The sequence below is a fragment of the Capsaspora owczarzaki genome, assembly GCF_000151315.2.
Source record: "Capsaspora owczarzaki ATCC 30864 unplaced genomic scaffold supercont2.11, whole genome shotgun sequence".
NCBI lineage: Eukaryota > Filasterea > Ministeriida > Capsasporidae > Capsaspora > Capsaspora owczarzaki.
Window position 1 is genome coordinate 355,395 of NW_011887302.1, and position 15,278 is coordinate 370,672.

Sequence of the window (15,278 nt, forward strand, 5' to 3'; positions counted from 1 at the left end):
ATCTTTGACGCGGTGGCGGACGCGAGCCGCTCTGTGGACTTCCTTGTTCTTGTGATGGGAGCGCGAGCGCGCAAGTCGACCCATTGTGGCTGTGTAAGAGTTGAAGAATGAGGTGCTTTTGCTTAAAGAATTGAAAGTGTGTATAATGGTGAAAACAAGAAATAAAAGGTGAATTGCTAGGATGGAAACATCGGTTGGTCGTGGAATCAAAAAAACGACATGGGTTTGCTGTTTGCAATAACGATTGTTCAATTTGATTATTGAGAGACAAAGAGAGACACGAAAGGGAAGAAAGGAGAGAGAGAGAGAAGAGAGAGAAGAGAGACAAGAGAGACAGCGAAAAAAAGCAACACTTGCAAATGCTCGTCTACAACTTGAAGGACGTCGCCTTGGGAGCCGCAGCACCGCCTTTTGGCTTGCCGCCGGCGGTCGCACCTCCTTGAACTTGGTCTTGCAGACGCGAGAAGAAGGCGGTGGACGAGGTGAGCGCACTGTCCTTCTTGCCAACGGTCGTGGCGGCCTTGAGCGCCTTGGACTGCTTCTTGCCGTCGGCTTGCGCGCCAGCCTTGCCAACCACGCGAACGGTCGCGTTGCCTTGCTGGGCGGAACGCAAAACGCCTTCGAGAACCTGGTCTTTGGACTGGGCCGAGGTTGCCGACTTGCCCTGCGCCACGGCCGCCCGCTCGGCTTCTTGCTGCTTGGCCTCGGCATCGACACGCTTGTGATGCTGCATGTTCTTCTTGCTGCGGCGTCCGCGCTTGCGGTCCGTATCGGTGAGCTCGCTTTCGCCCTTCTCCTGGCCTCGGGAGCGGCTCGCAAACAGCTCTTCGGGGGCCAGCAGCGTGGTGGTGGCGACCGTGGTCGGGATGATTTCTTCCATCGAGACGGCAGGGACGTTTGACACAATCTCCACTTCCTCCTTGGCAAGCTTCGGGGTGTAGTGGAAGTTGGAAAGGGCGTCCAGGCTCTGGCACAGCTTGGCGTACAAGGCATCAATCTCCTCGTGCTGCTTGATCTTCTTTTCGTCGGTCGCACCGGTGAGGACGTCGATGGCAGAGGGCCCGTTGGCCGCGGCCTGCGCCTTGGCTTGCTGGTCTTGGAACTCTTTGGCGTACAGCTCGCCCAAGCCGACCTGGCTCTTCTCGTCGTTGAGCGCCTGCCGCGACTTGTTTGCCAGCGAACTGTCCTTGTCGGGCAACGGTCTTCGTGGTGCCACATCGTCAAAGGCGCTGTCGCGAATACGCGCTCGAATCAAGTCCTCGAGCGTTTGCGTTGTTTCTTGGGTGATTTCGGGTGCAGGACGCGAGGTGCGCTCAAAGAGCACGTCTTCCTCCAGCAAACTGTTGACAGGGCGAGCCTTCGCGTTGGCCTCGCCGCCCATTTGCCACGGCTTGCTTCCAACGTTGGCGCTCTCGAGCTCGGCAATCTGGCGTTGGAGCGCCATGGACTTTTTCTCAAACGGCGAGATGCGCGACAACGCCTCTGCGCTGCGGTCGATATCATCGTCTGCTTCAAAGTCCATGCCGTCCTCGTCGTCCTCGTCATTTGCCTCTTCGTCAGAGTCGCGCTGACGCTTGTTGGCACGCATGCGAGGCGAGCTGTCGTCGTCGCTGCCAAAGTTCTGCTCGTCGTCCTCGTCGTCCTCGGCTTGGTCTTCTTCCTCGGCCTCGTTGTCGTCGTCGTCGTCGTCGCCGTCTTCGGCACCGGGTCGAGATTTTCGGCTCGCGTTGGGGTCTGCAAAAAAGTCGGCATAGGTCAATTCGGCAGCGCTGCGCTTGGCGGTGCGTGTTTTGCTGCCCTTGACACGGGCGCGCAACTGCTGCAACAAATCAGAGTCCTCCAAATCAAGATCGTCATCGTCGGCGGCCGCGGCGCCTTTCTTGCCCTTGCCCTTGCCACCATTGACGGGGAGCGGCTTGAGGCCACGCGCTCGTCGCCGTGCTGCGTCGGCGGCTTGTGAGAGCGTCATGCCTTCGTGCGCGTCGTCGTCGTCGTCGTCGTCGTCGTTGTCAGCATCGCTGTCGTCATCTTCTGCACGGTCGCCAGCGTCGTCGTCATCGTCATCGTCCTCGTCCAGTTCGTCGGGGTCGACAAACAAGTCGATTTCTTCGTCGTCTTCGTCGTCGTCCTCGCCGTCTTCAGCATCCTCGTCGGCGTCCTCCACGTTTTCGCCCATGTCGTCATCGGCGTGGCGGGAAGCTCGTCGCTTGCTTCGCGAGGTGTCTTCAGCGGCTTCCAAAAACTTTGTCATTTCGGACAGCTTGAAAAAATCGTCGTCCACCGCCGAGCCGCGCTTGGAGGAGCGCGATGGCTTTTGAGATTTGTTGTTGCTAAGAATGGAGGATTGGCGCTCTTTGGTTGGTGCGCGGCCAGACATGTCGTCCTCGTGGCTGTCGGGGAGTTCGTCGCGTTCAGAGTCGTCGTCGTCGTCGTCGTCGCCGTCCATGTCGAGGTTGTCCATCTCGTCGGAAAGCGCGTCGTCTTCATCGTCATCGTAATTATTCTCGTCATCATCATCCTCGCCACCGTCCAGGTCCATATCCTCGAGGTCCATGTCGGCGTCGTCGTCGCTCTCGTCGGCAAACTCAAGACCAGAGGCGAGCGCATCGCCGAGCGCGTTCTTGGCACGCTTGCCAGACGAGATTGGGGCTTCTTGAAGCGCACGCTGGGAAGCACGCTCCTGCTCCTGTTGTTGCCTGAGAATGGGGATGGTCGCTTGGTTGCTGAGCAGCGTGTCGACCGAGCGGTCCAAGACTGCAGTGACGGGTCCGCTTCGGAGTTGCAGCTCCTCCCAGATCTGCTCTGTCTCGAATCCGTCGACAACGAGCTCGTTGATGGGGATCTTTTTGAGTGACGGGTGGAGCGGCTTGCCGATCGCACCCGTTTCCATGGCGCGTGCATAGTCGAACAGGTTTTTTGCAGCACCGGCAATGCTCGCACGCAGCGCAGTGACCAGCTGTGCCTGGGACGACGAGCCGTTCGCCGTGCTCAGTGGATCCGCAGCACCCGCGTTGTTTGCCGCAGCACTCGCAGCAGCCACAATGCTCGACAAGAACACCTCGGGCCGGTCTGCGAGCCAGGCAGCCTGGGTCTCGACGTCCTCGAGCGCGCGCTTGGATCCGCGTCCGCCCTGGTTGGCGACGAATGCCGGTGGGAAATGCTCTGCAGCGGCGGATGTCTGTGCCAGACGCGTGTCTGTATGAAGCCAGAGAGAGAGTGTGTGTGTTCAAGTTGAGATTGATGTTAAGTGTTTGAGTGAGGATGAGTGAGTCTGAGTGAGTATGAGGAAGGGGGAAAGCTGAACTCGGGGGACAACGTGGATCCAGTCGCGCTGCTGCTTCGTTCAGTCTCAGTCAGTCGCAGGTCTGACAATGTGAGTGTTTTTGATGTTTGTTTTCGTAATAGTAAATGCGATTCGTCATCCGCAGTGACAGGCAGGTCGAAATGAGGAGGGGGGGGGGCGGCTTGGCTATCGTATTGAGAGTCGAGAGTAAAGGGCCATGTGGATTGCCACAATGGAAAACCCCATTACAATGCACAACATGCTGCTGCCAACACGCTGCTCTCTGGACTCGAATGCTGGTGCTTATAGAATGAATGATTGCATGAATGATTGCATGAATGAATGGATGAATCGATGAATGGATGAATGGGGGGAGGGGAAGGGGGAGTACCTGGTGCATTGGAGGCCGCTTTGGCTCTTCCGCGCCTGCCGCCAGCCATTCTAACTACTGCTGAAAAAAAGAAAAGACTGACTGTCTGAGATGAGAGTGCAGCTAAAAGTAAACGCAGAACACACAGTATGACGATGGGTGCTGAGATTCAATGCCAAAAACCACACTTCATTTCTCAGAATCGCAGTTCTCCTTTTTTGCTTTTTTGTTGTGTGAATCTGAGGCCCCTTGTGTAGAAACCACAACACTCCTCCACCTCGGCAAAAAAATGGACTTGTCGCAGGAGATTGGCGACCTCAGCCACATCCGCGGCATTGTGATTGGCATTGGCGGCATCTCCGAGACAAAGCTGCTCGAGCACTTTCGGCTGCTGCGAGATTGCTCGCGTTCGATCGCGCTCGCTGACTTTGCACTCCAGCTCGCCACGCCGGCCATCGGAGGTACATCCATGCATGCATCGTGATGTTGATTGAATTGATTGAATTGAATGAAGCTGAACTGTGCGCTCTCTCTGCTGTAGCCGCGTTCCCGCGACTGGACACCAACCAGGCCGTCATCAAGCTCGATCTGGCCATCGCGCCGTCCGTCTCGCCGTCGCCCGCGAGCACCCCTGCACCGTTGGCATATGGCAATGCAGGCGCAGCAGCGAGTAACCAGCTGGCAAGCCCGGGCAGCGCAGCGATTCCAGCAGGACCGTTAGGATTGCCCATTCCAGCTGCATCTGCCTCTGCGTCTCCCTCTGCTGGCTCTGGAGGACCACCAGCCCCTGGCATTCAGACACCCATCGCAAGCAGAGCGGCCGGCGGGGCTGGAACACCAGCTGGCTCTTCGACGGCTACAACCTCATCCAGCTCAGACAGCTTGAGCAGCCCGAGCGTCTCAGGCAGTGGCACGCCACTCGTGGCACGATCTGCAACAGGAACACCCGCTGGAGCCGAGCTGTCTGCGGGTCCGCAACAGCAGCAACAGCAGCAGCGTCGTGCACCAAGTCCCATTCCCCGATCGTCGCCTCAAACTCCCGCCGTGCTCAGTGCAGCGCACGCAAGTCAGCCCATTGTTGCTCCAGGCTTGTACAGTGCACCGACAAGCATTCCGACCATAGCGGCCCCGAAAACGACGCTGTTGAACGCCGGATTCTCATCTGCTCCCGGTTTCAACGACGAGCTGATTGATTTTCATTTCTCCAAGCGAACGCTCGTGGTATGTCGTGACACTTTTTTGTCCAGTTTGAGTTTGTTGTGTGCATGTGCTTGAGCTGGGTCCAGTTGCTGAGTTGCTGTTTTTGGCTGGTTGGTGTGCAGATTTTCGGCATCATCAACTGCCAGCATACAGTCGACCTGCGCCTCGCCTATCGCGAGTTTCAGGCAGCATGCAGTCAGTTTCCAACAGTTCTGGACGTGCGTTGCTTTGCGTTCGAACCCCAGGATGCCCAGGAAGACAACGAAAAGCATGTCATTCTGATTCCAAACCAGGCTCGCGAGCATGTTCAGTTTTATATCAGCACCATTCTGAACGATATGACCTTGTCCTTGGTTCATCTACTTGCCGCTGCGGTAAGGCTCGTCGGAGAGGTTTCACTAGGCGTGAGAAAGAGAGAGGTGACAGAAGACTTTTCTTGTATGCTCACCAATGCGTGTGCGTGTCCGCCACAGCACCATTCGAAAATTGCCGAGAGAGATGACAAAAAGCTCTTGCCATCACTTCTTCTGGAGCGCACCGGCGGAATCGACGACGCACGTTTTTACAACGCCAACCGAAAGAAAATCGTCGGCCGGTTTGAAAAGCTTGCTGGCGACATTTGTCTTCTGGTTGGATCTCCTGACGATGCAATCGTTCAGTACGTTACCAGCGCTGTTGTTCATTTCTAGTAGACTGCGAGGTTGTTGTACTGAATGCTGATTTCTGTACTTTTTTTTTTCCATTGAACGCCAGTTACACCGAAGCGATCGAGCAGACGAAGTCTGCCAATGATTGGTTGTATCTTGCTGGCTGTCTTGAATGCTTTGCTGCCACATTGCTCGTCAAGGTACGCACCGTTTGTCGGGTTTTTACGGGCAAGTCAAAACCATGCCTGCTCACTTTCGTTTCTTTACTTGCTCCCTCGTTCCCTTTGCAGCACAAGATGGGCGACCCACTTGTTCTGTCTGACTTTGTCGAAAAGTGCAATGATGCCCTTGCCAACTACACCAAGGTGAAGGGCGCAGGGCCGTTTGAGATTGAACTGATGGTCAAGCTTGCAAAGTTCTTCGTGGCGCGTCGTGCATTCTTGGAAGCAGCGCAAGCGCTACAGGACATTCCACGAGTTGATGCGCAACTGTCCATTGATGATCAGGTACGGTGGTTGAGGATTTGCTCGAACAGAACGACTGGAATTGTGCTGTATGCTAAAACCTGCTCCTCTACTCTTGAAACTGTGCAACACAGATCCGATTGGTCTCCTCTCTCATCCTTTTGTACCAAGCCATTAACTTTAAACGCAAGGCTGCCTTCTACATGCGCCGCCTCTCGTTGTTGTTCACCAAGGGCGTCAACCGAACAGATATGGTTGTGAGCCACTATCTGCTGCTCCAGTGCTTGCCCGCTCATTTCCTGGGAAGCCTTTTTGAGTTTCTAAACCGTCCCAGTGATAGTAAGGCGATCAATTTGAGTAGTATGCGGGTTTGTGTGTTGGGAGATTGTCGTCACGTTTTCTCACGCTTGGTGGGGCTCTCTTTCTGTCATCTCGCAGACTCGGCCGTGTTGCCGCTGTTGGAGACATCCCTGCGTGCATCAGGTCTGGGTTGGCAGGACCTGCAAGCGAGAATCATGCGCGAGCTGATCTATGCATCCCGCCATATCAACGGTAATGAATGACTAGGACAGTGTGGCTCGCCTTTTGTTGAGTTCTTACTGATTGACTGTTTGCTTTGAGCGCGACACAGACCCAAAGAAGACCGTGCTGTACATTTCATACTTTTTGCACAGATTGCACGACTTTTTGTCCCACAGCGAGCAATGCGACCTGGCTCAAAAGCTGGCCACATCGACTTCCATGCTTCAGTTTGCTGGAGGTGGTTTGCTGTTCCAGAAGCTTCCCAACATCCACCGCGTCTTCGTACCCACGTAGGTCTATTGGATTTGTTGGTTGTAGCTGGAATGCAGTATTCACTGAGTTTTGTGCCCTTTTCGTTGGTGTTTTGATTAGTCCCCCACCACATTTGGAAATCCGGAAGCGAGAGACGCAAGCTGTCAAAAAGGAGTTGTTCATTTACACGCCTTTCGGCAAGCGCAGTGGACCTTCTCGAGAGGTTTGTCGTCGCCGCGAAGAGTTATGGAAAATGTGCGGCTGCATCAAACTTGTCTCTTTTTTTTTTTTTTTTTTTTTTTTTGCTTTTACAATGCAGAAGACAATGTACTGGGCGCAGGGCGAGCTACTGCAGCTTCAAATTGAACTTTCGAACGACATGGCCTTCCCGATGCTCGTGGAGGCCATCCAGCTCACGTAGGCGCTACTTTTGCTTTGTCAAAATTGACGTTCGTGTGTTGCCCGCAAAAACTCAATGTGTTGCCTTCCACCTAACGCGTCTTGGATGCCACCACAGTACATCGGGCTCGCCCTTTTCTAGCCTTCCCATCAGCACCACGGTGCCTCCGCACACAGCTGCCATGAACTTGTCCGTGTTTGGAACTGCAAAAGTACACGGCACAGTCCGCGTTCGCAGCGTCATCTCGAGGGTGTTTGGCGTCAATGCCGAGCATGCCATTCCGCCCATTAGTCTCACGATTGTTCCCGAGATGCCAGTCATGGAAATCTTACTCAATCCCAATCCCACTCAGCACGGCACGACGTTGAAAATGTATCACGGCCAATTGTGAGTTTCTGCATGTCTGAGCTTTTGGACGATGAAATTGATCGCGCTGCTGACTTTGCTTTCCTGTGAATTAGCTTTGACACATCCTTGATTGTCACCAACTCGAGCAATGTCGTCGTGGACTACTTTTCATCCAAGCTGACAGTCAAAGCAGAGCCGGGCCACTTTTTCCAGCAACCTAGCGACACGTTGTCAACCGCGACGCTGACTTCCACGTCGTCTAATAGCGATGAAATTGCGAGCCAGAATGACCAGCCCTGCACCTTCCCGCAATCAGCGGAAATTGCTCGGCGAGGCATCATCCCGCTTCAGCCGGGCCACCAGGCAAGTCTGCCCTTGGGAGTGTGGGCCCTCCGTGGCTTTTGCGGAGCCACCCTCACCTGTGAATATGGCTCTACCGCCGTGCCCGACTTTTATCGACAATCCGTCATCGACTTTCCCATCGAGTCTGTGCCGCTGTTGGAGTTTAGCAACTTTGACATTTTGGCATCTTCCAGTGATCACATTGCCAGCTCTCAGGTTCTGCCAGAAAGCGCGACTCGCGATTCTTTCTGCGTCCTGGCTCTCGACGTGACCAATTCCTCGCATGTCTCGGCGCAAGTGGCCTTCGCAGCTTGTGGTAAGGCGTTTACGTGCATTGTGCGGGTGCAAGAGATGGCACTTAACAACAACGCCGTCTTCTTTTGTTCAGACGCCGCTACAGCCGTTTCGCAGACCCCTGTGACCATGAATGCCCTCTCTGCCATGCGGTATGTTCGCTAGCTCTGCTGTATTGCACTTTGAATCTCTTTGAACCCAACTAGAACATCTTGCATGCAGAGTCTATCTCCCAATTCGTCGGTTTGCTCTGTCGGAGCAGCTCCTCCGCACGGCTCCGCCACCAACTGACCCGTCTCGACAGTTTGTTGTCACACGCGAGCGACAATGGTCCTCAGACGAGGTATGTAATCCCCGTTTCAGCCCTTCCCTTTGCGTGTAGCTTTTTCAGGTTGTCATCCAACTCTTTGATGCTATGCTGTACACCATGCGTAGATTGCCTTGTACTGGTTCCAGAAGAAGCTCGCGCAGCTCTACCGCGTGGAATGGAGCCTGCCCATGAGCAGTGTCCGTGGCTTAGTCCAACTCGACAACATCCAGCTTTCGAAAGACGCTCTGATACGGTTGCGACCCAAAGAGCTCTCTGTGGGGCTGTCTATTGCTGGCGAGGCTGCCATCGACCGTCAAACGGTGTGCTGCCCTCTGCTTGAATTCGTACCAATCACGCTTCGTGTGGCGAACTGTTCGGGTAAGTTTTTTTTTTGGCTGCTAAGCAAGGCTCATCTACGAAGCATACAAGCTCATTGACACATTTGACGGCTCTAGGCGAGGTGTTCTCGTCTCTTGAATCGCGCGTCGAGGTGCTGTTGGATTTGCACAACGGGCTGGTCGAGACCGACCTTTCGGCCCGAGTCATGTGGACCGGAACCATGTGCATGCGGCACACCGAGGTAGGCCTCGTTTTGCTGGAGTTTTCGTTTCCGTTGTTTTAGATTTGGGAGTTTTGGTTGGTCCTAACTTGTTTTGGATTGACTCGCCGCTTTTTTTTTTTTCTGTTTGTCCCGGATAGCTCGCCCCAAACCAAGCGTGCGATCACCAGATACAATTGCTCTTCCTTTCTCCGGGCACCTACACCCTCGTGCAATCTGCGAGTGCAACTCGTGAAAATTGTGCTGCAGCCGACACGGCGGAACGCTCGCGCATTCGCCTTGTCGTTCGCTAGAGCGGCCACTTGTTAATGGATGTATATTACAAAGATAAATTACTGTACATTGACAAAATTCTATCGCCGAAGACGCATGAAGAAGGCGTTCTTGCTTTCGGCAGAGTCGTCGCGATAGAATCGATCGTAAAACCCAATGACAAATTGCTCGGCTTTAAATCCAAACTTTTGATACAGGAGCATGGCTTTGTTTGTCGTTGACACGTGGAGAGTAATGTCACGACCGGAGCACGACTGGAGCAGGCGAAACAAGGTGTGAGTTGCCATGCACAAGTTCTAGCACAAAGTCGGCAGATTTTCAACCTTACCCTGATCAAGTGGTCCACCATATACGCTCCAATACCGGCTCCCTGCCATGCTGGGTGTGTTGCAACGAACGTAACGTACGCTTCATTGAGCTGCAACCACAGGGAGGGCGATGATGAGTCAGCAACAAAAAAACGGAATCATATTCAACTCTTGCCAATTCAAGCTGTTTGGTACTTTCACATCTGGCACTAGAAATGCGCATCCGATAAGAAGCTTCTTGTACAGCACAACAACACTGTGGTCTGGAAATTGCAGGGCGTCGGTCACTGGTCAAGGAAAAAAACAAACAAAAAAGGATGGCAGTGGCAATTGAGCGCAAATGCAAATCGCCATCACAGCCCAAAGCAACACGACTGCAAGTACTCTTACGGTCAATACCAGGCCAGAATAACGAGCGCACCAATGTGTTGACACTCGCAATATGCCGCTGCCGAACGTAGCAGTAATCAATAGGCGCCGGCGCGCAAGATGCGGCTAAATCGAAATCGGCTGGAAACCGTCTAGACTCACACAGCATGCAAAAGATCAGAAACATGCTCGACACTCAACAATACAAAACAGGCGCAGTGCACACACCTGAGCCCTTCAGCACGAATTTCTTCTAGTAGTCGCATTCGAGGTGGTTTCGACTCAAAGTCTCGCCGAATGAACGGTTTGAGCTGTAGGTTTGAAAAGGGGCTTCGGACTGGGAGCAGCAAGCGAGCGTTCGAAACGCCTTGCATTCGTTCTCTGAGTGTCATACTCATTTGGAAGAAGGCTGTCGCTGCGGCTGCACCGTTAATCCGCTGATTACCAAGAGAAGGTTCAAGCAGTGAGATATTGTTGGTCTGCATGAGCAGTAACGCAGCAGCAGTTTCATGCACTTTGGCTCTACCTGAAATCGCTCGAGGAATCGCGATCGAGGAGGGTCGTCATCAACTGTTGATGGCTCCGCAAGCACAGCTTGGACGTGAGATGACACATCTGCAGATAGAATCTCGTCAATGTTATCAAGCCAGCCTTCCGTTGGCAGCTGCGAGTCGAGCGCTTCGCCGTCGTCGCCGAGCTGGAAGAAGGCGTCGATTTCCATCGCAGTCGCCATGGTTCTAGTCCCCTGCTTTGCAATTTCGGATGTGGGTGCTTGTTGGGTCGGGTTTTCGAGCATATTTGACGACAAAGGGTCAGCAGTTGTGTTGGAAGTGGCTGAGGGTTTGTTGGCAAAAAACGACTCGGTCTGCTGGGGAGTGGAATTGCGCCCTCCCACGTCGGCACCCAGTCCACGACGAGGCGCAGCAGAAGCCTCATGGGGACGGTCAGCAGCAGCAGCAGCGGCAGTAGGAGCAACAGCAGCAGCAGCAGCAGCAGCAGCAGCAGGGGTGGCTCGGACCTGGAATCGGAGCAGATTGGCTCGAGCGTCTCGACTCGGCGCACTTGGTGTGATTGACCCATCTTTGGCGCCTTGGACGAGCAGAGTAGAATCTTGTTCCAATGAGTGTACATCTGGCACTCGCTCGAGCTGGTATGCCTTCACCGATTCGATCGCGTTGCAGACCATCTGGTCGAGGTTGAGCACGCGGACGCCATTCCGCCGCTGGGCCTGCTCGTCACATCCAAACAATAAGAAGTTTGATGGTCAGATAGTGATAGCTATGGGCTTGAATCGCTGTACAGCCGGCACATGTGTGGCAGCTTCTGAGATCCAGCGCTCAGGTCTCTCGCGTGTGATTACCTGTCGGACTGCCAGCCGCCGCAACAGCCGCCGCACCTTGGCTTTCGTTGGCGATGCAGACTGCTCGAATGCACGCGAGGCGACTGCGGCGGCGAGTGTCTGAGCCAGCTGCTTTTCCTCGTCGCGGCTGCGCAAGTCGACCACCATCAGTCAGAGGATGGAGCAGCGTGCAATAATGAAAAAGCGAGTGAGCCTCTCTGAGAATGAGCGAAAATAGGACAATCGATTTTGCTTTGCTTTGCTTTGCTTTGGTTGGTTGGGGGTTGACGGTTCTGAGCAAAGTCAAGTTTTCTCAGACCGCGTTGCTCGTCTTTCCGTTGCTCGTCTGACGAGCTGTGAGTTTGTTCGATGCATTTCCATCCTGAATCTTGTCTATCGAGGAGTCCCCTCTTCGCTCAGTTTTGGTTGAGGATGGGGGTCTTCTTAGCACTGGCCTAAATCCCGAAGATCCAGCAAATCGCCTCCACCCCCGCCCATGCATCCATCCACCACTCAATATCACACTCAATCCCATTCACTTCAACTTCAACATTCAACATTCAACTTCATCCCCTCAGTTCAATTCAGATTCATCCCAATTCGGTTGGTTTGTTCAGTCAATCTTTTTTTTTCCCATCTGATTCTTCACTTTCTCCTTTCTTCACTTTTCTCTTTCTTTCGTTCATTCATTCTTTCTTTTCTCTTTCTTTTTCCCCTTTCTTTTTCCATTCATTCATCATGTCCAAGTCCAAGAAGTCCAAGGACTATGATTATGTGGCTTCTGCGGGGCGGCGCTTCTACTCGTTTGCCGGCACGTTTCGTTCTTCCCTTCCCACTTCCCACTTCTTCCCTTCTCCCTTCCCTCCTTTCACTTCTCTTCTCTTTCTACTCTCCATCATCATCCAACAATTGTTCATCAACATTCAGCCTTCAAACACACTTCAAACACACACATAAACATAAACAACTGTCACCGCAAAAAACATAAACCAAATACTTTTTATTTTATTATGATGATGATTTTTTTTTTTTTTTTTTTTTTTTTTTTTTTTTTTTTTTTTTTGTTTCCTGGAAGCCTTTGTCGTTTTTCTATTGACAGCCACAGTAGTGAATTTGTATTTGAATGGGGATTTGCGTTGACCCAGCGTCAACCATCTCACCATCTCCCCCTCCCTCCCCCACGTTGCAGCTGCAACTTCATTCAAGCGATAGAAGACAGAAGACTGAGCGGTCGGTCGTTCTGGTTGGTCTTTTCGCTGCTTGTTGTTGTGGTTGTTGTTGTTGTTGTTGTTGTCGAGTGATGGCGGCTTTTGCGGTTTGCCGCTTTTTTCTTCTTTTTTTTTTTCTTTTCTTTTCTTAACTTTATTATTTGGGTCTTCTGGTTGTTTCGCTTGTTCGATTCACAAGTGGTGTCTGAAAGCTGAAGCTTGACCTTGAAGCACAGGGCAGCGATGGAGTGGAGACAGAGTCGGGAGAGACTCTTCAATAACCCGATCTGACTCATTTTTCTCGCTCAACCAACGTCCCTTCGTTTCGCTCTCTCTCTCTCTCTTTCAATCCCCGTCTTCCTCTCTCCCTACGCATTCCGTCTCTTGTCGCCATGCATCCATCGCTGGTGAGCTTTGGCTTGCACTGCGCGCACCGTTCGCTCATCCAAATCCTCCCCCTTTATTTTTTTTTTATGATTTTTTTTATTTTTTATGATTTTTTAATTTTTTTTTAATTTTTTATTTTAACTTGCGCTTGTTTGGCTGACCCGTCCCTTGTCCATCACTCACTCACTCACTCACCTTCACTCGCACTCACCTTCACTCACCTTGGCTACGGCTACAGACATGGAGAAGCCTGCTGCGGACGTGCTGCGGATTTTCCTGAACGACGAGTCGTACCGCTCTGTTCGCGTTCTGCCGACCTCCACTGCGGCCGAGGTCGTCGCGTCCATCCTCGCCAAGCACGACCCCGCCGCCTCGCCGTCCTCGTACTCGCTCTACGCCATCCGAAAGCAATCCGGTAGGGTTGGTGGCGGCGGCGGCCGGCGGTTGGCCACTGCGCTTGCACTCATTCTTGTGTGTGCTTTTTGTCCTCCTCCAAAACCAGGCCCACGCTTTGTCGAGGCCAGCGAGATTGTCCAGGCTGTTATTAGCGCAGGGGGCAACCAGAATGACAAGGTCACCAAGATTTACATCAAGCTAGCACAGGAAAAGTCTGGTGGTAAGGGAGGCTGCTGTTCTCTCAGTGCATTTTAACTCTTTTGTTCTCTCCGTTTTTCGGTTTTTTTTTTCGAGCGAAAGAGTCGAATCCTGCTGCTGCTGCTGCATGCAGCACTGAAACGCGCTCTCCAAGAGAGTGATGCGATGAATGGTGATCTGAAGAGCAATAACGCCAGCCACGTGCAGATGCATTCTTGAATCCCCTTGTCACGCTGCTGCTGCTGCGGTCATCGTCTCGCTTGCTTGGAATGCCAGCACAGTCTCGCTTCCCCCCCCCCTTCAGAGTTCTCCATGCTGTCACCTTCACGTCATCACAAGCAGTTGACGCAGCAACAGCAGCGCACCTCTCAATTCGCGTCGTCGTGATCTTCATTTCTGAAACCACATTCCACGCCCTATTCAGCTCATTATTTCCTTTTTCTTTCAACCTTTCGCCCTTTGAGATTTACTTTCAATGTGTCTCGTGTCAAGCAGACCTCGGTGTTTGACGAGATTGTTGGGGTTTGTGATCAACAACCAACTTTTTTTTCTTTCTTCTTTCCATTATCCCCCCCTCTCTGTCTGTCTGTCTCTCTCTCTCTCTCTCTCTCTCTCTCTCTCTCTCTCTCTCTCTCTCTCTCTCTCTCTCTCTCTCTCTCTCTCTCTCTCTCTCTCTCTCTCTCTCTCTCTCTCTCTCTCTCTCTCTCTCTCTCTCTCTCTGTCTCTCTCTCTCTCTCTCTCACCATGCTCATGCGACGCGCCTTCCCCTGGTCTCACTTTGCCTGGAATGATTTGCTTGCCTGTGTGACGCTTAGCTGTGCAACGGCCCAGGCCTTCCTCCGAGCTCGTGCGTGCCGCCAGCGACTCGATGGCCAACCCTGGAGGCTCGCAGACCAACCTGGATCAGATTGGTCGCAGTTCCAGCGTTGACGACAGTCGCAGTTCCAGCTCATCTTCCACATCTCTTGCTGCCACCTCGGCAACCAGCATGACGCTGCCGCCTGCTGCTCCCGCCTCCGCGCCTGTTCGGCGCCCGGATGAATATTTCGTCAACCCCATGTGGGTTCAAACACAGTCAGGTACAGACAGATTCCGATGAGAAGGACGATGTGAACAAACGATTTCCCTCGATGCACGCTCACTTTGCGCATCCTCCATCCTCGTTTTTGGCACACGAGCAGTTTCGCGATCCGCAGGAGCAGCGTTGGAAGTGTCGGAGGTGAGACGTTGGGGTGGCGCAGCGTCCGAGTTGTTTCGTCACGGAAGAGTCCTCGCCGTTAGCAGACATTCTCGCTCGAAGCCAAGAGGCCTTCACACGGAGTCGCAGCAACACCTTGTCTGCTGCAACTGGTGGTGAGTGGCCTTCTTCTTTTGCTTGTTGTATGCATGTTTCAGTTTGGATTTGGACCAAGTTTCTGACTCGTTGCTGGGCTTTTTGAACTTTTTTTTGATTGACAAAACCGTTAGCTTCGCTTGCCGCCCCGGCAGCGCCACGATCAGCATCAACGAGCGGAGGCACGTTGTCACGCGTCGCACTGGCGAATGCTGCCGCCGCGAACCAAGCAAGTAGTTCTCCCCCTGCACCTCCTGCACCTCCTGCTCCAGAACCAGTTAGCAAAGGTCCTGCTCCTCCTCCTCCTCCTCCGCCTCCGGCCGCTATTCCTCCGCCGCCAGCTGCCGGTCCTCCACCCCCGCCCCCTGCACCTCCGTCAGCACCTCCGGCCGCACCTCAGCCACCTCAGGCGCCCCCTGCGGCCATCCCAAAGGCACTTGCTGGACCACCACCACCGGCTCCCCCGTCGGCTGCTG

General features: G+C 53.4%; 4 protein-coding genes across 4 annotated transcripts; 2 read left to right on the top strand and 2 right to left on the bottom strand.

The window, feature by feature from the left end:
- Positions 1 to 226: 226 nt before the first annotated feature.
- On the bottom strand, positions 227 to 3,745 carry CAOG_06322 (M-phase phosphoprotein 10). The gene is made up of 2 exons (XM_004345021.2): positions 3,675 to 3,745; positions 227 to 3,195 (listed from the first exon to the last, which is right to left on the bottom strand). The coding sequence occupies exons 1-2, from the start codon at positions 3,721 to 3,723 to the stop codon at positions 368 to 370; spliced, it is 2,877 nt and encodes a 958-aa protein (XP_004345071.2). The 5' UTR covers positions 3,724 to 3,745; the 3' UTR covers positions 227 to 367.
- A 130-nt stretch (positions 3,746 to 3,875) lies between these two features.
- CAOG_06323 (hypothetical protein) lies at positions 3,876 to 9,333 on the top strand. Its single transcript, XM_004345022.2, has 18 exons — positions 3,876 to 4,114; positions 4,195 to 4,874; positions 4,976 to 5,227; positions 5,327 to 5,511; positions 5,607 to 5,700; positions 5,791 to 6,006; positions 6,099 to 6,303; positions 6,403 to 6,516; positions 6,596 to 6,776; positions 6,859 to 6,961; positions 7,058 to 7,155; positions 7,256 to 7,525; positions 7,600 to 8,144; positions 8,217 to 8,274; positions 8,345 to 8,465; positions 8,558 to 8,810; positions 8,888 to 9,012; positions 9,132 to 9,333. Exons 1-18 carry the CDS (start codon positions 3,943 to 3,945, stop codon positions 9,282 to 9,284), a joined length of 3,825 nt encoding a protein of 1,274 aa, XP_004345072.1. The 5' UTR covers positions 3,876 to 3,942; the 3' UTR covers positions 9,285 to 9,333.
- Positions 9,291 to 11,477, bottom strand: CAOG_06324 (CRP2 binding protein). Its single transcript, XM_004345023.2, has 7 exons — positions 11,302 to 11,477; positions 10,468 to 11,169; positions 10,170 to 10,378; positions 9,963 to 10,093; positions 9,768 to 9,859; positions 9,593 to 9,682; positions 9,291 to 9,518 (listed from the first exon to the last, which is right to left on the bottom strand). The coding sequence occupies exons 1-7, from the start codon at positions 11,446 to 11,448 to the stop codon at positions 9,345 to 9,347; spliced, it is 1,545 nt and encodes a 514-aa protein (XP_004345073.2). The 5' UTR covers positions 11,449 to 11,477; the 3' UTR covers positions 9,291 to 9,344.
- A 1,638-nt stretch (positions 11,478 to 13,115) lies between these two features.
- On the top strand, positions 13,116 to 14,688 carry CAOG_08972 (hypothetical protein; the record flags this gene model as incomplete). Its single annotated transcript, XM_011272348.1, has 4 exons — positions 13,116 to 13,290; positions 13,378 to 13,491; positions 14,285 to 14,548; positions 14,651 to 14,688. Coding segments are annotated over 4 exons (591 nt in total), but the record flags the coding sequence as incomplete, so codon positions are not given.
- Between the last annotated feature and the right edge of the window lie 590 nt (positions 14,689 to 15,278).